General features: G+C 40.5%; 1 protein-coding gene across 1 annotated transcript in view; it reads left to right on the top strand.

Moving 5' to 3' along the window:
* The window catches only part of UROC1 (urocanate hydratase 1), a gene marked incomplete at its 5' end in the record, with an annotated part of 32,974 nt that extends 13,782 nt beyond the window's left edge, over positions 1–19,192 (top strand). The window contains 9 exons of the mRNA XM_039387858.1: positions 461–558; positions 807–879; positions 1,951–2,072; positions 6,655–6,725; positions 7,676–7,774; positions 9,568–9,667; positions 12,557–12,638; positions 17,621–17,720; positions 18,952–19,192. Coding sequence (XP_039243792.1) covers positions 461–558; positions 807–879; positions 1,951–2,072; positions 6,655–6,725; positions 7,676–7,774; positions 9,568–9,667; positions 12,557–12,638; positions 17,621–17,720; positions 18,952–19,092 — 886 coding nt within the window. The remainder of the gene's footprint in view (positions 1–460; positions 559–806; positions 880–1,950; positions 2,073–6,654; positions 6,726–7,675; positions 7,775–9,567; positions 9,668–12,556; positions 12,639–17,620; positions 17,721–18,951) is intronic.
* Between the last annotated feature and the right edge of the window lie 2,921 nt (positions 19,193–22,113).

Genomic DNA, 22,113 nt, shown 5'->3' with positions numbered 1-22,113 from the left:
TATCACAGGGACCAGCCCTGAGGCCGGCCCACTATTGGAAAGAAAGGGCCATTTGGGCTGTTTTGGCCGAGGGTGAGGCCAGAACAATGATGTTTAGCCACTTTCAGCTTTTCTGTCTCTGCTCTGTGAACTTCTGAAACCGTTGAGCAGTTTTATGTAGACAGTTTTTTGTTATTACCCTCCATCCCCAGATCTGGCTGCATCACTTTGCTGAAAGATGTGACCCCTCATTGCCAGTGAATGAAGTTTCCTTAATGAGTGTAAATTACTTCAAGATTTGGAGGTGCTATAGAGACTGAAAGCATCTCAACTGATGACTTATGGGTTTATGTCTGAATTTATCTGGGGTCTTTCCTTTCCATCTGTCTCCCCCTACTCCCATACCTTTAGTGAGTTCACAATATTATTCTTTTTGATATTTCATCAAACTCAAGAATAACTGTTTCCTTCTCTGTTTCAGTCTGAGGAGGCATGTGGCTGCTATTAACAAACTTGCTGATAAGGGCATGTTTTTTTGGGATTATGGCAACGCTTTTCTCTTGGAAGCTCAAAGGGCTGGTGAGTAGATCCTGGATTTGTAGGTGGAAACAAGGACAATCCTGCATGCATCTTCCCAGCTGTATATGTTGGTAGGATGGGGTTGGCCACTGTGTTATTTTAACTCTTTAGCCTCTCGTTTTCTCTTGTTCTCTGAGACCCCTGACCCTCTCTGAATGAGATACAACCTTCATGGGAACCTAGGTGCAGTAGAGGTTTACCTTTTATGGATCTTTTTTCACTGAATCACTATTAAAATTCTTTTATAGGTGCTGATGTTGAGAAAAAAGGAGCAAATAAAATAGAATTTCGATATCCTTCCTACGTTCAACACATCATGGGGTATGTTGGGCAGTTTGGAATATGCTCTTAAGTGCCTTGTGACTCCCTCTGTTTAGGGGAGAGTACTACAGAGATTAATGCAAATTTGCAGTGCACTATGAAGGATCAAAAGGAGGCAACAGCAGTTGGAAAATTGATCTTGCAGGCGTTATGCCAGAGTTAGTCTGGGCTGAAATGTTGCCAAATCAAAACTCTTTACTCCTTCACATGAATTAGCTGCATTTTTTTTTTCTATGAATTTTCCTTTAAGCAGTTCTACTCAAAAGAAGAGCCAGGTCACAGCTTCAAACTGTAACTATAAGCAACTTCACTTATGGGTGCTAAAAATTGAGAGCTTTTCTCTTCAGAGCAGTAGAACCCAATTCCAAATCATCAAAGCCACTGAAGTTAAAAGCACGTCTGAAAGAGGACATTTGTCGGCCCATGTCACCAGCCTCTTTCCCAAGATGTACATGCTGCTTGTGGAAACAGCTGAGCCCAGGAGATATGTTGAGGGACTGGATTTATAACTCATTTTTCCTCTGACTCATGCTTTAACTTGCCTGTGCCATGTGAATAAGAGTTTGAACGTGGAGTAAGGCACCAACCAGACTAGATCTTTTCTTCCGGACCTCAGCTGAAGCGTGTCTCACTATTGTATGTAAACAATGTGGGCAGCAAATGAGTCTGGACTCAGGCACTTGTTCAGAACCTACACTTGTCTGGTAGTGTAGATGCACCCAGGGTTAGCCTGGGTTAAGGACACAAAGACCAGGCAGCAGGCAGAGTATATTTGATGAAAGAGAAGAAAAACTGCAAGTCATCTGGTGATGCACTTGTTTGATTGAACTGCCCAACATGACTATCAAAATTCTGGCCTGGCTGTATTTTTATACACCAGTCAATGGCTGCATGAAACACCACTGTTTAATTTCTCAGTTAATGGTCCTTGATGCTTCTGTTTGGATTAGTTCATTGAAAATGTTTCAAATTCTTCTGTCTCCAGCTAATGAAAGAAAAGCACTGCTAGCAGCCAGGATAAATAAGGAAAGAATTTCAACTATCTCTTAATGAAACATGTTCTATTCCCAGGGACATTTTTTCCCTGGGATTTGGGCCATTCCGCTGGGTTTGTACCTCAGGTGACCCAAAGGACCTTGCTACGACTGACTCCATTGCCATGTCAGTGCTGGAGGACTCTATACGTAAGGGAGGTAAGACATCATCCCATGCCTCTGTCACTTCTGGACAGAAAAGGAAACTAAGAGTTGGGAAATGTGTGTTAGCTTTTGGCTTAAAACACAGAAAGCAGGCTCTTTCATTTTCCATGTGGGCAGAAAATCCCACTGTTCTCCAAACTCCTGTAAGGAGCGTAACCAGTAGGTAAAACATAAAAACACCACAGATGTTGATCCCAAAGCTATTGTGCAATTTTGGCTAAGAACCTTTATTTTAATTTTGTTACAGGTTTTCCTGAACTTTGTCACCTTGAAACTTTAAGGCAAACAGTGTCTTTCATCAACAGGTCTCCAAAAGTAATTTAAGGAGTCAAATTGCTTTGCCCCCTGTGTCACAGGTGAATGAGGCATGGGAATCCAGGGAGGTTTTCAGCAGGTTAACAAGGAGATCAGTGGCAGGAAACCCAGGTTTCATGGGTGTGGTGCTCCATCCAGTGTCATTTTTTTGTGATTACAATTTTGAGGGTTCTTTTGTCATTTGTTAGTAAATTGTCAACTATTTCCATTCACTGGTGGAATCAACTTAGAATACCTGCCCGGCTTTGTGTGCTACTCTAGGATCTAGGAATTACACTGTCTTTCACTCTTCCACATCCCTGAAAGTGGAATTATTACTGTTATCCCCTTCTTATGAATGGAAATTGAGACAAAGCTAATTTTGTGTCAACAAACATTATTCCTGATCTCCCAGGTTGCAGTGGAAGGGTCCTGCTTCTTTCCTTTTCTTGGTCCACCTTTACAGTCAGATAGCAGACTCAAAGACTTGTCACTGTCTCCCAGCACTGAAGTCCTCAGCTTTTTTATCTCCAGAGAGCAGAGCTTTATGCTTTTCAGAATCAACAAAAGTATCCTTGAATTCTGAGGAATTCCTTGGGATCAAAAGGAAAAGGATCACAAATCCAAAGCGTATTTTATGAGAAGGAGAGCATAATATTTTTTTCCCCTGGTAATATTTGAAATATTTGTTACTTCTTTAGTGAAAGTCTTCATTGAAATATGAATAGAATTGTGAAAATTTTGAATGCTCTCCTGTTAGTTCTGAAACAATTATCACTGTGAGGCTCATGAATGGTGTTTCTAAAAAAGGATGTATACCATGTTCAGATGTGTCTCATTTGGAACAAAACTACTGTTGTCTTCCTATAATGTAAGGCTGGTGTTCAGCCTCCTTTTCCTCCCAGGAGGTGAGTTATTGATAGAGTGGGTCTGCAAGGTCCTTAGTTCTGTCTATTCTCCTAATCTTTCTTTAGGAGTCATCTTCAAAAAATGCAAAAACCCAGAAGTGCTTACTCTGGTCTATGGATATGGAAACTTCCATGTTTTTAAAACTGGTCCCTTGGCTTTATTGAAGGGAGGGTGAAACCCAATACTATAGTGCTGGATTTGTCTTCAGAAATTTGCAGTAATTTTTCTGCCATGTACTGCAGCCTCCAGAGATCTTCTCCCAGGACTGAAGCAATGCATGACCTTTGGATGGTTTGCATTGCAAGACTGGGAAACGAATCAGTTACTGTGTACATAACAGTATGGGGGTGTTTATATAGATGTAATGTAAAGCTGTAGAGAGAAGTCTCTTGCACAGACAAAAAGCATTGAACTATTGCTTGTATATTTTTTATTTAAGTGAAAAATTACATTTAAAAAAATCCCAACAAGTGAAAACAGGCTTAAGGGCAAGGTTATTATTTGATTTGCTGTTGAATTTGGCAGGACAATGAGAATTTGATTCAAAGAGAAAGGAAAACTGAATTTGGGCAGAAAATAAACAGCTATTCATTCATACTTGTTCTTGAATATTCCATGTGCTGTCCAGTTTCTATGAGGCCTGGGTTTGGACCAAAGTTCAGGGTCTGGATATCCTCACATCCTCACACATATCTAAATCTGAATGTACCTTTGAAATTTAGGAAAGAATCCATTATAAAAACAGAATGAAAACTCCACAGAGCTTAACTTCATTGCATTCTAAGTCTAAACTTTGGACCTGGCCTTGGGTCCAATGTTAACTATTCTTCTTGTTTCGTGGTGATGAAGTTTTTCACTTAGAACATTTTCACAGTTTGTAAGGTTTATGTAGTTTCATTATCTGCTTCCACTTCTAATGTACCTTGAGCTTTTAAGATCACTTTTGCATGAGAGAAGCAGCACTGATTATTGGTGTGTAACTTGGATTTACAATCTCTGTGGTAATTTGAAGGTTGAGCTGATGTATAACAATATAAATCTCCCAAGAGCAAAGGGAGCCAGTCTCTGTGTTCCTCGGGACTATTTCTCTGAATGCCTAGTGCTTTCTAATGTCTTTAAAACTCTAAATATGTACAAGGGCCTATGAAATACCATAAGCAACACAGCAATTTGCCTGACTTCAAAACACATTCCTGTTGGGATAGGGAGGTAAGGCAGCATTATAGCAAATGAGACACATGGAATTACTCTAAAGTTAAGGTTATTCTATAAGAAACTGTAAGATTTTTTCAATTACAGGAAGTAAGACTAAATAAAAGGTAGGATTCCTCACTTCCCCTGGGATAACTGATGAAATCAAACTTTGGATATACCACTATTTAGGAGAGAGAATATGACTGTTTATTGTTGCTGGCTGGGAGGGACAGATGTGCTGAGTTGAGATAGGTCCTTGTAGCCAGCATTCTCATCTGGCTTCTCTTCTGGATATGTTCTGAAGAATTTACAGACAGTAAGATCTTTTCTATAAGTCTTTGCACTGTGAAGTATAAAATGTGGTACATGCTCTCTGAGATAGTTTATAAAAGTGATAGAAAGGATCCCTTCTTTTTTTTTTTTTTTTTTTTTTTGTAACAGTAACTCCTGTAAACTCATTAAATATCTATAGTAACCTAAGTGAACACTGCCCATTGCCTTCTAGAGGCTGCTTCCTTAAAGCTTATGAGTGGCAACACAATCCTATTAGGACAGCACTAGCAGATGTTTCATCTTTTGCTCCCTGAGAAGTGAAGTGCTGACATGTTAATCCTCACAGCAGAGTTTAGAAGCTATCACTTGGAGCCAACCCCTAGAGCACTGACAGGTCTTCTTAGGATCATTAAAGCTCTCTGTATGGAAGGCCTGTCTCTGCAGGAATGAGCATATTTTTCATTTCCATTTAACAACGTGTTTAACACAGGTTAAATATGAGTATCTTGCATCTTCCTCTCTCCTTTTTTGGCTTTTGCTCTGCATAACTGCCAACATGTGGCCTCGTGGAAAGGCAGTAGTCTAAACATGCTGTTCAGTGGACAGTTTCAAGTTCGCAGAGTGCAGTTTCTGCAGTTTGACTTTCAAACATAAGTTATGTGTACATTATAAATTGACTTGAGAACAGGTAAGTGTTGGAAGGTAATGGAGAACGTTCCATCTTGGCATCTGCAGGGAGGATTGACTTGAAGCTCCAATGGATGAGCAAGTCACTGTGGCTCAGCATGTTGTCACACCAGCCAAGCCCTGGGAGCTGGCCATGCCCCTCAGGGTAAGGTAATGTGACATAGCTTAGCCCACAGGGGAAGAGCTCACAGGCAGTAACTTCTTCAGCCACTGCAACCTCATCTGTGCTGTAAAAGCCCCATAAATTAGACAGTAAGGCAATGCTTCTGTCCCATTTCATACCCCCTCTCCCTTTTGTTACTTACTGCAGATGGTGCCATGCCTTTGGAGGCAGTTGATTGTACTGAGGTCACCAGGTATATGATAGATATGTGCCATATTTCACGTTTTTTTAATTCAAATATCTTTATTATTACTCCCCCTTGGTTTGACTTATTGAGGTGGAATGGCACAGATGTAAATGAGAGAAGAAGCTGGAGAATATAAACCCATTATATATATTTCTCTTCTCAATTAATAAGATACATATATCTAAACAAGGTGTAGGGTGGATTTACACATAGAGTAGCTACTCCATAGTATGTTTTTCTGTGCAGTTTTTTTCCCATAGTAATGTAAGGCAACACACCTCAGTTTGTAGGATAAGACACCTCAGCTTTATCTTTGGATGAAAACATTCACAAGGGCCATTTAGTACAGAACAACTGCTGTGCTATAAATTTATATCCCAGCACTGGTGTAACTTATCCTCAAGTAGGTGTTGCCAGCTGCTTCTGAGAATTTCTGCTAGCTGTCTCAAAGGAGTGCTTTACTACCTGGTGCAAGACTGAGCTGTAGTACCCAATGTCATGGAGTTTGATAAAGCTTCTAATGTAGTGAAGGACTGGAAATAAATGGGCATTTAGTAGGCAGCAAGCCAGGTGACCATAAAATGTACATGTAACCCGTATTTCAAGATTAAATTTAGTTTGCTAAAGATTTAAATGGGAGTTATTGTTCCAGCTGTCTCCTGAGTGACATATTGTACCTTTCTCTAAATCTATGGTGCAGTTACTGCATCAGCTGCACAGAGGATTCTATACAGCATTTCCTATATGCGTGCTTATATTTGAGAGTAGAATGTGACTTTCTAGAGCTGCCAGATGAATTAATGTAAATTTAGAGCACATTGCATTAATTTTCAAACCCTTTTTTTTTTTTTTTTGCTTTCTCTTGCAAGTGAGCACATCTGTGAAGCAGCAGTACCATGACAACATCCGCTGGATTCGGGAAGCTGGCAGGCACAGCTTGGTAAGTTCACAACCTCCTTCAGCAGATGTGACTGCTCCTGGTCCCAAATGCAGTTCTTGAACACTGGGGTGAAAAGCAGGAGTGGGCATGAATAAGAACACTGGCTGTAGCTCCCAGGGCTGACAATTTAAATTTCTCTCTCCATAGCAGTGTCTTAGGGTAAGCTGAAACAGTTATTTGCCTTAATTTCCTCATCTGGAAATGTTAAAATAATCCAGCAATATCTACTCTTGTATCTGGAATGAAACGTATCAGTCTTTCATGCTCCACCTCAGTTGTAACCACACTTCTTTCAGAGCACTATTCAAATGTCCCTCTTGGCACTGCTTTGGGCCAGCCTCTTCACACCTGCAGTTCCCAGAACCCTTTCCAAACAGGTGATAAGGCGAGAGCTGCCGTCCTTTTGCGTTGTGGGAAGCAGGATGCCAGTGGAGCATCCTTTGTTTTTCTTTTAGACAGGCTCTCATGTGAAGCTAACCACTAATGCTGTAGGGCTCATATGTGCTCTCCTAATCTGGAAGCCAGGTTGGTCTATGGGGTGGAGAGCAGCAGAGCTGTGCAGGACATAGCTGTGCTATTCTTTGTCTCCACATTTCTCTTCCCTTCCAGCCCACCATCATCAGTTCCAAATCTCTGCATCTCAGCTGCTGGTAAGGGATTTGTTAATAGGGGGATTATAGCCTAGCAATCAGGTTGATTTAAAAAGTGGAATTTATGGGACCAGCAGCTGAATACAGAAGTGTATCTCATGGATTGTGTGAGTGGAGATAAAACTAAGTTCAAAGAGGGGGTTTAATTTCTTTTTTTCTGGAAGCTGGATGCTTCTGAAGAAATAATCTGCACTTTTTCCTATAGAAGGGAAGGGGTCACTCCTGTGACTCCATTCATCTGGGGCCTGAAGATAAACCAGCTGCAGAGAACCTTATAATTCTGTCATTTTTCTTTTCCAGGTTGTTGGCTCTCAGGCTAGAATCTTATATTCTGATCAGAGGGGTCGTGTGTCTATAGCTGTGGCTATTAACAGAGCGATTTCTGAAGGAAAGATTAAGGTTTGTCTTTTTTGTCTTGATATGGTCTGGTAATTATGCTTAATATCTGAGACTGGAGTGGCAGGTGGTAAAGGAGGACTGCAACCAGTGAGAGCAAAAGTGCCATTCACAGGGAAGCAGTTTCTGTTAGTATGTTAGAGCTCAGTCCTTTTCTCTGCCTGCCACCTATATTGCACTATGTAATAGGAGAGAGATGGGTTTAGAAACTCTCTGAAATAGGCTACCTTTTTTTCATAACGGGAATCTGCCTTATTTTCTGTTTGGGCATCTACAAGCACAACACATCATTCTGTGATTTGCTGAGAACATGAGGCAGGGACTCTAACTCCTCAGTGGTGCCCCAAATGTTAGAGGTAACAAGAGACTGTGCCACTCCCCAGGGCTTCTTCCCCTCTATCCCTCACTTGCAGCCATATTATAGCTACAGCAAGCTCTGCAGTCAATTTGCATTGCATGTGTGAATAGAAAAAATCCTTAGGCTTGACACTGCCCCTGTAGAGCATAATTCTAATATCTTACCCATCTGGGTAAAATCCCACTGACCCTGTGTAGTGGTAGTAAAAGTACATACTGTGGGGAAGATTGTGTAGAGATTTTCTAAGTTCTTTGTGAATATTGTAGGTAGATGTACAATGTGACATCCCGGGGAGACCAAATTCCTGAAGGCACCACTCAGCAATTATACCTTGTACTTGGGGTGGTCCTGTGCAGGGCCAGGGGTTGGACTTAGGTCCTTGTGGGTCCCCTCCTACTCAGGATATTCTTTGATTACTTGTGTGTACAGCAGCATCAGACCAAGACAATGTCACTTGTTCATCTCCATCTCTTTTTATAGTTGGATCACAATTACCCTTATTAAAGGAGCAAACTCAAGTAAAACTTAAAATGGATTCTATCTGGAAAGGTCTGGTTTTTGTTACTTAGAAAATGTTAGTTAAATAATTCAAATGCTGTTGACCTACTCAGGATTCCAAATGAAGGTCACTGCAAGCCAGTCTCATAAAATAAACCTGACCAGCCAGAGCACTCCCTTGGAGCTATGACTGACAAGGTCAGACTCCCAGGCCCTTTGGATTTTGTTGCCCTTCTTTTGTTTCTGGAAATCTCCATTCCTGCTCTTGCAAGCTGGGTGCTCATGTATCTTTTCAGTGATTTTTCTAATTCACTGCCAGCATAAAACAGAGTCAGCTAATTCCAGACCACACCATGCCAAGAGTGAATTATTCTTATACAAACCTAGTGCATGGCAAATGGTAATGAATACCTGCAAGCTGATATTAATTCATACTGTCAATTAAATTCAAAATCAAGAACGGACTTGTTTGAGATGTATGAAATCACTGATTTTTATTGTTAAGTTTTTAGTCCAAGGTCATAAAAAAATTGTAAAACGTTTTACTGTTAATTTTGATTTTCAACAGCAAACAGAACTCTTTCTGAATGAAGGTTTTTGCATACTAAAATGTCTTAGAAATTTCATCAAAGGAATGCTTGGATCAAATAACCTCACTGTTTCCCCTCTTCTCCCTGCCCACCTTTGAGGATGCCATTGGCATGAAAACAGGCTGTTGTTCTTTGTTATGAAGGCATGGTGGCTTTCATGAACAGTATGTGAACAACTGCTTTAGAATAAATAATAACAGGCAGAGAAGGTGTTTTGGGGGTTTAGGAGAGGGGGGGCAAAGCTGAGATTTGAAATTACTTAAGACAGAAGTGAATTCAGCAGATAATGATCCTCAGCAGCAATGCCAACCCATGAAGGATTCCACTTTCTTGTCCTTGGCTTTTTGCAGGCTCCAGTAGTCCTCAGCCGAGATCACCACGATGTGAGTGGGACTGACAGTCCTTTCAGAGAAACGTCAAACATTTACGATGGATCCGCCTTTTGTGCAGGTCAGTGGAGCAGCTGAGACTTGTCTGTGTGGGCAAGCAAGGAAATGGCTTTAAAAGAGAAATAAATAGTTTTTTATGCGATGTTTTAAAAATGTTTTTGTTTAACCCTTTAATCCCAATTAATCAGATTTTCCTGGGAAGCTCTGTGGGATTTAGTAGTGATACAGACATGAATGTGGAGCTCTTTATATAGGACAAGTCCTGAACAATGCTGGAAATTCAATGAAGATGCACCAGATGTACCTGAATGCAAATGGAGAGCAGTCTCAGAGGACTGTATTTTCTGTTTGACTTTAATTTTGCACCTCACTGTTTCAAACAGGTGATCCAAGCAGTTACAGCCATATTTCCTTGGAATCCACAGGATCAAAATCAGGGCTATAATAGTATTTTGCTTAAAGCAAAAAAGGTTCACAGCTGCTTTCATTCCATTGCCTGAGGACTCAAGAAAACAATCTAGAGTTTCTGAAAGGAACTTTTCTGCTCATAAGGGAACATACTCTCATAGTAAAGGCATAAGAATGGAAGTCAGGTATTCTGGATTAGATTACAAGCCTTGTTATTCACTTATGGTGTGACTGGGGGCAAATTGTGTAGATTTTTATACAAAAGCAGCCTTTAATGCTACGCACCCAACCTGAGCTAACCAGACTACTTTTAAGTTTTTGAAATGATGCTTTAGAGAAATAAACACAAGAAACACCAGATTGGAAACCTGCAAAAAAATGAATGAAGCACTAAGCAATTTCTAACCAAAATCTTCCTCATTTTTCCATCTATAAAGTGGAAATTATGATAATAGCTTTAGCCCAGTAGTGTTTCCATATGTCATGAGCTGACAATCACAAAGAGGTGTGAAATTGGAGGATCTGCTGCTGTAGAAAGAGAAATTGTGATAGAGGTAGCTGAGCATATTGAATTACTTCCATTATGGGAATTCATAATAGAACCAAATTATGGCTCAATTTTAAGGATAAAAGTTCCCTGCTATCTTAACTGGATTTCCTGGTGAAATTAGGCTTTTAGCTGTATCTTTCAGTCCCTCTTCAGCACACTTTGAGTGTGTTGCCTAGTTCTAATGGGTCAAATGAATAGAGGTCTTGAATTGTGTTGGTTTCTGCCAAGCTGTGAGAAAATGGTGCAGCTGCAATTGAGAACAGCAATCCAAAGTAATGTCTCCATCAAAGGGCTTAGCAACATAAGTAAATGTCAGGCAGTGCCCTCAGAAGAGGACAATAGAAACAAGGCTTGATAAACCCCATTGCTCATCATCCTTTATGGGTTTCTTTGCATTTTGCGATTTACACGAACCATTTGCCTTCTCCAAGGGCTTCTCTAAAGCTGGTTGACCACTGATATCACTGATCTTTGAAACCAGCCCAACTCTATTTTACCAGATGAGCTTCTGGAGGTAATAAAAGAACACCTTAAGTCTTCCTCGCCCTTCTTTCCTATTGTTTTAACACCACATTTGAACTGGTTGGGGTGAAACTGGCTCCTCTTTGGCACACAGGACTTTTCCCGAATGTATGTCTGTCTCATTTTGTTTTAAAGTACCTCAGACTGATGGGTTATCACTGCTTTGCATAGTGTATTTCAGCACAGACATTTGCAGTCGATGACTCTTATCAAAGCCAAGAGCAGCAGGTTATTGTTAGCTCACTTGCCATGCTCCTTGTCCAACCTCCACTCTTATCATGCTAGTGGCTGAGGAGGAAATCTGTACATTTTAGAACATGGTGATTTAGATCTCTCCCATTCCATCTTGACAGCACTGTAATTATGATAATTGCATTATTAAAGTGACATAATGTCAGATAAAAGATACCATAATGGGGCTTTTGACAGGGTTCCACATAGATTAGTGCTCAAATAAACTCATTTTTCCATCAGACACATAATTGGGTCTGCAAATATGGCTGGTAGGGATATTGTTGTTTTTATTTTATTTTTCCTGTTAAAAACATGGCAAATTGTGTATTGAATCTCCTCTGAATTAAATCTAGACAAATGTTTTCAGTAATTTTTACTCTTTTATTTTCCGTATGTACCTCTTTCCACCTCTCTGGGTATATGCTTTAGCACATATTGTAGTAAATATCCAAAATTCTAGTGAATAATTTGGTGGAAGTCATGCATTTTATATTAGTCAAATTACATTTGTTTGCTAAATTACATTCTTTGAGGGATTTTTGGTTTGTTTTTTTGAGGGTGGGTTTTTTTGTTTGTTAGTTTAGTGTGGGTTTTTTTTAAAACAAAAGAAACCTTCTTTGTGGTTTCAGCAGTTCCTGTTCAGGGTAAAATTCCCTCATATTCAGAGAATTGGGGTGAACTTTCATCCCAACTTTGTTCCCAAAATGCAACTCCTTAGCTTTAGGCTGGTTTTCTGCATAGGGCTGAAATAACTCTTCACTCAGATCTGAAAATACTTCAGACTTCAGAGAACTGCAAGGTGTGTAGTGTTTCAGGTGTCCTCCCCATTTTGAATCCATCCACACAGATGTTTCCAGCCTGCTCTTCCACGACTGAGTCACCCAAAAGAGGGGGTTGCATCTCTGTCCACCCTGAGGAGGTATCTCCCAGCTGAGGAGTGGTAGGTCCCTCATCTGCTTGAATTGGAGCACAAATGCAGAAAGCACCACAGTCCTCACAAACCACAGGGTGAAACCGGCATTTCTTTCCTCCAGTGTAGGGGCAGCGAGTGGGAGGACAATCTCTCCTGCCTATTCTTCCCAAGAATGAGATGTTGAGTGTAAATTTGTGAGAGAAGCTGTGAGTAAGCCCTGCCTTCCCACAGCCACAATGGAGGTGTCAATGGAAGGAGTGAGCAGCACAACAGAGAAACGAGTGCAGCATGTGAGATCCGTAACACCTCTCCTCTCCTCCTAGACATGGCAGTGCAGAACTTTGTGGGAGATTCGTTCAGAGGAGCGACCTGGGTCGCACTGCACAATGGTGGTGGAGTTGGCTGGTAAGAGCTTGTTTATGTTTCTAAAGCTGGACTCTGAATCCCATTCCCACTGCTGTGCATGTGTGTGAGGAGGAGAGACAGGAGGGAACTGCTGAAAAGATGTGTGTAGTACTGGAGTAGTACGATGTCATGATGATGGGAAGGATGGGTTTGGAAACAAGGACTGGGAGGACAAATTATGAGGCAGTGTGGTGTTGTAGAGGCTTTTCTAATTAATGCCCATATGTCCAGAAAAACTGTTTTAAAGACTGGCCACAGCACAGTTTGAACAACTTAATTTGCCAAACAAGGACAGTCTGCTGTGGTCTTTTTGAACAGATCCTACTTTCAGAGTTGTCTTCACAGATGTGTAGTCAGAGTGTTAGTGGATGGATTATGTTTAGGTTTCCCCTTAAGCTGTATTTAAATCTGTGACCTTAGGACCCCAATATAAATGCTCATGTGCTGAAGTGCAATTAGGGGTTATTGATATAAAACTGCTCAGGTGCCAGCAAACCCCAGAGTCTTTCTTTCCCTGCTCGTGCCTGACACCGCTAAGGACTGAATTAAACATCTCCTTCCCTGAGATGCAGAACTAGTGAAATGCTTGAAGTGAGAAGCAGAATGAAAGAAGTATTATATATGGAGAGGGAAACTAATCTCCTCCATGTGACACTAAAAGGTTACTCTGGATTGGCAGTAGTGTAGGGAAAAGAATAGCCTGGCCACATTGCAGAGTCTTTAGTTATGGTTTGTTGTTTCCAGCATATTCCAGCAAAGCCTCTCCTATTTACAGTCATGTTTTCTTTTGGTAGTGTCACGAGTTGAAATACTGTAGTGAACCCTCCCACTTCCCTGTTTTAACCAGTGCTGGAATACGCCAACAACAGCAATCCAAAGAACCTGTGGAAGATGTTATCCTCAGAGACATTTGATGATATTTAATTGTTATTCATCCAGATGAGCTGAAACTAGAAAATATCCCTTGAGGTCAGCTGAAGAATTCCCTCTGTACTCTTAATTCCTTTGATTTCAATGAAGTAACTACTGCATAGAAGGTACATGAGAGCAAAATTGAACAAGGGGATGAGAAAGCTCTCTAAGAGCTTGGGTACATGAAATGAAAGTTTACCTTTACTGATTTCAGTGATAAGAAGCCATAGCCAGGCTTTCCTTGACAATTTCCATAACTCTGAATGGAAAATATATGCCAGAATGTCTTCCGACTCTGGTCACCTCAATCTCAGACTCCAGAGATAGCAGCAGACTAATTCTGTCTGAATTGCCTTAACTGAGTTCAACCTTTTAAAACATCTGAAATACAAGTAAAGAAAACCACAACACATTGTTCAAAGTATTCAGGATATTTTTATGCTAATTATCATTATTAGTATTACTAAAATAATTACTTATACCATTAATGTTTTTGCACTGATGATGCTTAATTCGAAGGATACAAATGATCCTACTTCTGGCTTCTCTAAAGCCAATCCCTCCTGCACATTTCCAGCCCTTTGGGCAATTCAGAGAGCTTGGCTGAATAGTGAGACTGCCCTTACTTCTGGAAAACTGGCACTGACCACACTGCAATTTTAATTATAGTGTTTTAGTTGTTAAGTGGAATTGCATCATAAAAGAAGCTTTACCCCAAGGCAGAGCAGAGGTGCTATAATTTATGTAATGAATCAGAAAATTAGTGTGTGGTTATTTACTGAAATCAAAATATCTGGAAAAACACGGTTTGCTTATCCTTTTTGTCATTTCCTCTGGCTGCTTGGGGGCTTGTCATTGCAGACCAGTATCTGCTCACCTTGGTCATTGCAGACCAGTATCTGCTCACCTTCTACTCACCTCTTGGGAGCAGTCACAGCCCTCTGTGATTAAATTACTGTGCTTCAGTGAAGAATGCAGGGCCTGAAAATTAGGCCTGACTCTGCACAAGCCTTAATAAGCCACCATGCTGAGACTCAGACGTGGTAACAATGTTGTGTCATTAGCTGCTGTGGTCTGGAGAGGCCCTGAAAGCCGGGGCACGACAGGTGGTTCTGCTTGGCTTAACTAATCGTGGCACCACCCTGGCTAGTTAAAGAGCTGCACCCCTTGGCCTTCTAAGGAGAGAGGGGGATAATTTAAAGGTGGTAAAAGAAGTGAAACAACCCCTAGTCAAATTGTTTTCTTTGCTTGGAAGAGATAGATGCCTTCAGGGTTTTGGACCCTGTTTTTGTTTTTCTCTGAAGCTGTAAAATGCAGCTGACCTTGCCATAAAAAAAAATCTCCACACGCTTGTTAAATTCTTCTTGTCATCAGCTGATTTTGAAATGTAAAAGTGCAAGTGGAAGCTTATATATATTTATAAACAAAGATATGTGATTAGAGAGAAATCAAGCTCTTGGAAAGTTTCTGCCCAGGGAGTTAAAAAATGGCAATTGCACTGTGCTCAGCTGCAGAGTCCTCCCTGCAGAGGCTTGCCTGGAACTACTGAGATCTGCTGTGTCTTTCCTATGAGACTACAGAAGTGCCTTTTTACCTGCTTTGATTTTTCTGTGTTACAGCCTTGTGGGACAAACAGAAAAAGCAGGATTAATATTTATTTAGCTGGAATCTGGATCACATGTGCTGTTGGAGAGACTTAAGATTAACCTTGACTATAATTACAGCAAATTATTGTTATTGATTTTTGGCAGCCCGTTTCTTTGCTGGAGAATGTATATTAGCACAGAGCCTGAATAACCTGCAGTAACAAAAAGGCAGAAGCAATTTAAGAATCGAACTGCTCTGTTGACAGTGTGACATCTTGATTGTGAGAGAGGCCTTGTTTTCTTTGATCACCTTAGAAGGAGACATCTGGAAATTATAGGAGGTAGCTCAGGTCACGATGCCACATGTTTCTTTAATTACTTGAAAATGTGACCCAATGCTAATGAAGGCAGAATGCTCCCCTTTAAGAGTGAGAAGTTTTGATAGAAAATCCATCATAACAAACATTGGCCTTTAATGCAGGAGAGATTTTTAGACAGTAGAACAGATTCTGATGAGTGATTCTGATTTACACTAGAGTAACTCCCTGAGAATCGATGGAGAGGCTCTAAATTTATGGAGTACAAGTTAGATCAAATGCTCTCTGTTCATACCTAAGCTTCAAAGGATGTTCTTTGGGATGCTGTGGACAGAGGGAATCTTTGCCACTGAAAGAGCATCATCATCTTCCCATATGGAATATCTTTGTACAGCACTCATCCAGAGGTGTGATTTTCTTATTGTCTGATAATTCCCATAGGCTGTCTTGAGGGGTGCTCATTCTGTGACCCAAATACATTGCAGTGGCATCACTGATGTTCCCAAGTGTACTCTGGCTTGGTACTTTGACAGTAAAGAATGATAATTTGGTCTATGTACACAGGAGAAGCAGAGTATGATGAGGTAATTGACCCTGGTATAATTACATTTGTAACACTGTCATCCAGTCTGGTCCCCTCTTTTGGAGAAGACAGTAACAAAATGAGCTATTCAAAAAGTAGAATGTTTGTATTCATCCCCAAATGAGACTAAGAGCAGAAGTAGTGAAAAATTTCACACAGTAAAAACATCCTGGGAATTAAATTCCGGGCTGAAAAGCACTGACACTGTCAATCAAAAAGAATAGTTTTATTTTGAAGAGTCAGATCTTACAGTATTAAAACATCTCAATTGGAAACATGACTTTGATTCAAATTTTCCTGTTAAAAAACCTGATTCACTCGCTGATGTTCTGCTATGAGAACTGTCACTTTCAAGAAAATTGTGCCTTTAAAGAGAAAATGTTTTTTTAGTAATAACATGTCCAATAATGCAAAAGTGGAGGGAATTGACAGAAAAGTACCATGATGGTGAGATCTGGAGCTCCAAGTTCCTGAGCTATGTGATAGGGTAGTGTATATAAGTAGAGAAAGGGAATTAACATCATATGAGTAACAACATTATATTGAAAATGTGAGTTCTAGTTTCAGGAAGTAGATCTCAGGTCTGTGATGCTCTAGTTTAGCCTCATTTCACCATTTTCTCAGAAGATCAAGTTACTGCTGGAAAATATACAGTAAGAAGCAATTCCTTCCTGGACTGGAAGACATGCAGCTCCTATCTGATTAATGGATGTGTCTGATGTTGTTCTATGTAAATTTTGTAAACTTATATTAACTATAAAACTCAGAGGACAAAAGCCTGCCTCCAGGGATTTCCATTAGTCTCTCATACCACGTATTGTTGTATGATATGCCTTGTCCCTCAGGTATTGCTGATGCTGAGCTATAATGCCAGAACTCACACAGATTTACAGCAACCAGCTGTATCCACCACTATTCACCATATGCCATGGAAGCGAAACTTGAGCAGGCCAGATGCTGAAGTCAGACAAGATGTTTTGCTCTACGTGTTTTCCCTGTCCTTTAAAACCAGACTGTTATTTCTCCCAAGAATAATCTGTTAGTTTTAACATATTTCTGTTCTTCTTCTGCCAATAAGTCTGCTTCCTGAAAAGTTGGCACTGGTGTCTTTAAACATCTATGTATCTCATACAAAATGAATTACTGTTTTGGAAATGATTGAGGCAGATGTGCATTAAGCGGCGGTTAACACTTTTTTAATAAAATACTTATGCTCTCCCATTTGTCCCAAGAGAATATAAATAGATCCATCTGTCTGCTTCAATAAGTACACTGTCCTCCTCATGATCCTGTCTATATGGCAGGATGTAGTGTAGCAAACATGAAGATCTTAACCTTTAAAAATACCCTGGCTCATCAGAGGTGTTAACCTTTCTTCACTTTTTTTTAGAGCTAGTACAGTGTGTAGGCCTCTTTTTTTTTTTTTAAGTATAAAAGGTCACTGATAGTCTCTTATTCAACACCATTTCTATGTTCTCATGCTTCTTCTTGCAGTGCAACTGAATAAATTAACTCCTGTGAATTTTGTGGGATTGATTTGATTGGGTTACTTTCATTTCATGCTCTTACATTTATATTTTTTAGGGGTGAAGTGATCAATGGGGGATTTGGCCTGGTGTTGGATGGGTCCAAGGAGGCTGAAGAACGAGCTAAGATGATGCTCAGCTGGGATGTTTCCAATGGGGTAAGCAAAGCTCATTATATGTGTTCACTTTAATATTTTTCTGCCTCATGACTGTGTTTATTTAGGCACTTTTTTTCCAGTGCTAAACATATTTTAATCCCCATGAGACCTGGCATGACTTGGGATAGAAGAGTAGGAACAATTTGCACGTATTCCCTGTCCCAGATCTGAAATAACACACTAGTAAACCATTAAGGAAAAAAGAGAATGATAATTATATTAATTTGTAGGTTAACAGAGACAGATCCTTAACAAGAACTGTGTATCAGAGACAGCCTATTGCTACTCTGATTTATTATGAGCAAAAACCCCAGTCTTCCATGCACATGTTGAAAAAGAACAAGCTGAGAGTGCTACCCATGTTATTATATATAAGACTGAAAAGGTGGAGTGTACCCTTAAAAATACGTTGCCAGGAATAATCATAGGTGAGTGACAGGAAAATGGAGTTTTTGACTTGAAAGGTCATTTCTAGCTGCTGTTGCTGTGATCCTGGGAATTTATTAACCTTATATTAATCATATGCTTAAATATTTTGCTAAATTGGAACTTAAGTTTTTTCTTTCTTGAATGCTTCTGAGCATTCTGAATATTTCAGACACTGATTTGTAATCCATAATAGAGATTTGCAAGTCATTGAATAGAGGGAAGGACTTATTTCCTTAGTGCCAAATCTTGATTTTTTTTTTCATCTGAGGAATTTTGCTTGTACATAGATCAGGGTTTTGCTCATGGAAGAGGGGTTTATGAGTTCTGTCTGTCCATAGACTTTCATCCTTACATGGGGGCAGAGAATTTGCCTCCTTGATTTCATAGTTGAAAATACATTGAGTGACATTTTCCTTTTTAAATATTTATCCCACTACAAAAACATTGATTGCTTAAATTATACTGTTATCTAAAGCAAGTGCTAGCTTTGCAGACCTCGGGTGGAGTGCACGATTATTTTTAGTGAGAGAATTTAAGTTTATAAGGTACCTGGCTCTACCAATGTTATCTGTCCAATGTTATGCATGGAAAAGTACCACGTCTGCCCAAATACTACTCATAAAAATGAAGTAGGTATTACAAAAATTACCTGCAAAATCAATAAGGAAACTAGAAACTGGCAGAGGGCTGAGAGATTTATTATCGTGAAATTCAGTGCCAGTGTTTGCGCAAATATTGTGCAAGACGGATGTGGTAAGAGAAATGTAGGATTTTTACACCCGTTGATTTTCTGCTCTGACAGGTCGCCAGGCGCTGCTGGTCGGGTAATGCCTTTGCTTATGAAACCATCTGCCAAGCAATGAAAGAGAATGACACATTGAGGGTGACCCTCCCTCACAAGGTGGTGGATGAGAACATCTTGGAGCAAGCTGTGAAACAGTAGTGGTATTCCAAGAGCAAAGTTGTTCTTGCAGATATATTTGAAATTGCTTCCTTGATATCCTATTCTGCTCTCTGGCCAAATGATAAAAGCCTTGCAAATATCTCTTCCATGTGAGTTCCTTTTTTTCCTCTTTTGCTTGTTAAGGGGGCAAATCTATATCTGTGACAGGTCTGCTGATGCCAGGAACAATCTTTTCATTAACATATTTGGGACAGTGTTTGCCATAAGAAACTTCATTATAAGGAGAGGAACATGGAACTTTGTCCTCGAAAATGGAAAAAAAACCCCAAAAAACCCAACAACCCCTAAACAACAAAACAACCACTTATTCATGATAATTCATAGATTAATGAGATTTTTAGGTCTGGGAAATCAAATGTGGACTGGAAATCTGAACTCTGATTCTGCTGCTACCAGCAGAGAGATGTAAAATCCGGTAGCCAAACACAAGGGTGTGCAAACAAACTTATTCTTTGGCTGATGGAGGATGTACTGATATCACATGATTGCAGCAGAAAGTAGCAGAGAAACTCTAGCTAGTCAAGTGCAGCTAAACCTGCATGATTTTTTCCCTGAAAGTTTCACCCAACATATTCACAAGCAGGGACAGAGTGCAGTGACAAGAAAGTGGGTGGAAAACCCTGAGGGCAGTAAGAACTAGACTGTGTCCAAACCTTGTACAGCAAGGCCAGGAAAATATGGAACAACTCATAAAATCTCCATTGGTCTGAGATAGTGCCATTTTGCTGCATATGATGTTGTGTGCCCTTTGCTCTCTCACAGTCATGAGTTTGTTCTCCTGTAGAAGGCTATTGCATTTGAGAGTCTTCTAAATGAATGGAATCCCCCAGAAAACCTAGATCCTTTGTGCCAGCTGCTGCTGTTTAATGAAAAAACGTGGGCTACTCCTCCCTTTGTGAGTAGTGCAATTAATAAAGCACTGTAACAAAATTGTCATGTAGATTTTCCTTCTGGAAAAAAAGCCAGACAAACATGACTGATGTGAAACAAACTAAAGCACCAAAGACAAGATGGTATAGGCTTCCTCTAGACAGAAGCTGATTATAATGTAACATAGAGATAGAAAGGGGTTTTCAGCCTCCCTCCTTCCCTGGAAGGGTTAGGAAGGCACAGAACCCTGTGTGCCCATGTGCAACTGAAGGATTGCATGTTTTGCACCTGAACCTACATTTGTGTTAACAGTAACTCGCTGAAGTATCTTGTTCTAATCAGCTGTGATGCTGAGCAAAGAATTGAGGTTGGTTTTGAAGCCCCTATACACACACACAGTGACAGATACATACTCATATTTACAGACAGGTTTTACATACACATCTACACATTTGTGTGTTCAAAAATAATTCTTAGCTATCCTGTCTCATGCTAAGCGTGGCTTTTGCACATGGTCTTTGCTCCAACATGAATGCAGTGTCACCAGTCCCTTCCCTCAGTGCACATGTGGTATTGGACTTGATCTGGCCTGTCACTCAATCTGCTTGGCACTGTATCCATTACCTCTTGGAACAAAAAGGGGTGTTACACATGTAAACCTGCGTGGGCTGCTGTAGATGGGATGTGATGAGCTGCAGTCCTCAGGACTGAGGGGTCTTGAGAAACTATACAATTACTATATCCCATGGGACACGCAGGGGAGCTCACTCTGCAGCTCTTGCCTCTTGTCCTAAGTATTATTTATTTATTTTGAATCACAGATATGTTCTTTACTCTGTTCACGTACCGTATATGTCTCCAGATGAATAGTGAGAGTCTGGCATCTGCTTGAAACTGAACCTTCTGTGAAGTGCAATCTGCAGCTGATAGGAATTGCTTTATATTATGGAAAAACCTGCCCACATTGCCAAGTTATACGATTGAGATGTGAGTAGTTGTCAGCCAGATTTGACAGCCTTTGCTTTGACATGTGTTATGCATTACCTGTTATTAATAATCACAGTGGACTGGGTGCAAAGTTAGTGTGTTGGTATTGTTCAAAACCACTCCAATCTTCATAGCCCAAAAGCACTCGGCACTGCTTTGTCAAGAGGAACAACCAGAAAATACACTGCCTTTTTCTGTACTAAGGAACTTAGAGCTGCTCCCTAGATTCATCCTAATTCTGAGTTGAAAATCCAGCAAAGATGAAATATTGAAGAAATATTTATTATGAATTTGTCACCCTTGTACTGTTAGGTACTGGGGTATCTGTCAGCATGCTCACCTTTATATCCCAGGTGAAAAAGGAATCTTAATATTTTTCCTTCTAGCTTTATTGACTGGAGGACATAATCTTGTTTAATGCCTATTGAGTCCCTGGGAGTTTGTAACTGTGGCCTCCCTGTAGAGAGACACAGAACCTGACTGTATGAGTGCTATAGAAGAGCTACTAGTTGAAATTCAGATTATAAAGTCTATTAATACAGGTAGCATGCAGTTCTGCAGTGCAGTGAAGTCTCAAGTTTGCCACAGGCTGAAGCATCCTTCCTATAAATCTTAGCACCTTAATGCTTTCCTAAAATGCAGACACTTATCCCAAAACCCTCGTGCCTGGTTGCAGATAGAGATGAGAGCACTCATGGCTGTAGATACAGTGTTTTTTTGAAAGTATAAAGCTTATGACATGAGAGAGCTGTTGGAGCTCCTAGTTAAGGTCTTGCTGAATCTCTCCAGGCTCTGGCAGACATAAGGGATTTGTGATGTTTTGTTATCTCGTTCAGGTTTAGCATCCTTCAACCAGGGATTCACCATTGTGTTAAGCAATAAACTTGGGGGAAGACCTGCCTTTTCCTAGGAACACAAAGGAAGGTAGCGCTAAGATCTCCACAGGAAGATTGGGAGGGCTGGGGGCAGCCAAAACCAGGGCTGACCCACACCCAGTGGCAGTCAGCAGTGGGGTGAGGAAGATTTCAGAGAAGGCCGAGCTCAAGCACCAAGGGACTTCACACTCTCACAGGTGGCTCTGAAGGTGCACAGTGGAGCTCTGGGTACACCTACAGCTCCAGCTTCCCTGGTGCTGTGTGCCTG

Source organism: Pipra filicauda, unplaced genomic scaffold, assembly GCF_003945595.2.
Source record: "Pipra filicauda isolate LSUMZ 115617 unplaced genomic scaffold, ASM394559v2 scaffold593_size253620_pilon, whole genome shotgun sequence".
Classification (NCBI taxonomy): domain Eukaryota; kingdom Metazoa; phylum Chordata; class Aves; order Passeriformes; family Pipridae; genus Pipra; species Pipra filicauda.
This window is presented reverse-complemented; position numbering and strand designations above follow the sequence as displayed.